This window comes from Amphimedon queenslandica, unplaced genomic scaffold (assembly GCF_000090795.2).
Source record: "Amphimedon queenslandica unplaced genomic scaffold, v1.1 AMPQUscaffold_446_Cont27534, whole genome shotgun sequence".
NCBI lineage: Eukaryota > Metazoa > Porifera > Demospongiae > Haplosclerida > Niphatidae > Amphimedon > Amphimedon queenslandica.
The window spans coordinates 1-976 of NW_003559201.1; the positions used below are offsets into that span (position 1 = coordinate 1).

The following is a 976-nucleotide window of genomic DNA, read 5'->3' on the forward strand; positions in this document are numbered from 1 at the left end:
AGTGTTAGATATAAAGGTATTGTAATATTAATAGTTGTTAATGTAATGGTTCATGATAATAGAGAGAGTTTTACCTATTGAAGAAAGTGTTAGAGCTAAAGGTATTTATTAAGTTTTTTGTTTATTTTTATCTATGCAAGTATAGAGACAGTTGAACCCACTACAGATATTAGTACTGCAGCCAAAGAGAGCAATAGAACTAAAGGTACTATTATGCAATTTTTGAACAAAGACAATTGTGCCTGCCTACGCAAGTGTTACAGGTTTTTAATTGTTATTATTGACTTATGTAGAAACAGAGAGAGTTATGCGTACTGCTAAGGGGAGTAAGGGAAGTGTTAGAACTAAAGGTATTAATATACTAGCTTTTTATAAATGTTGATGTAATATAGAAACAACTGTAAGTCCTGCTAATGCAACTACTGCTAAGAAAAGTGCTAAAGGTGTCACATAATTCTTTTATTTTATTTTATTATTTTTAATATAGAATCAGCTGATTATCCTACTGCAAAGAAGAGTGTTCAAAGTATACAATAATTTATTTTGCTATTAATTTTATAGTTTATGCTTAGGTGCACATAGAGTTGATACAAGAAGGAGTGTCAGAACTAAACGTAGTAAAATTTTATTATTATTATCTTTATTATTGATAATTACAGAAATGGAAAGAGTTGGACAATGTACAGTGAATAATGGTATTGCTAAAGGTATTTATTTTTAATTAATAATTTATGACGATTTATTATTCAATAATACAGATGCAGTCCCTCCTACTACTTATGCTACCAAAAGGAGTGTTAAATCTAAAGGTAAAGGATAACATCTTGACATAGTCTAATTATACTACAATAATAGTCAAGTCTGATTGTTCCCTAAAGCAATGTTCACATCCTGATGAGTCTAATTGGGTCTTTTGTTGCAGCTGCAAACAGTGGTATCACTGTTATTGTTATAAAATTTCATTCAAAAGGCGAAA

At 29.5% G+C, this 976-nt stretch overlaps 1 protein-coding gene across 1 annotated transcript; it reads left to right on the forward strand.

Annotated features, from left to right (window-relative positions):
• Window positions 1-6: 6 nt before the first annotated feature.
• LOC109593642 (uncharacterized) lies at window positions 7-934 on the forward strand (the record flags this gene model as incomplete). Its single annotated transcript, XM_020008634.1, has 10 exons — window positions 7-16; window positions 63-101; window positions 146-205; window positions 294-350; window positions 393-443; window positions 488-526; window positions 573-617; window positions 660-707; window positions 759-809; window positions 856-934. Coding segments are annotated over exons 4-10 (356 nt in total), but the record flags the coding sequence as incomplete, so codon positions are not given.
• Between the last annotated feature and the right edge of the window lie 42 nt (window positions 935-976).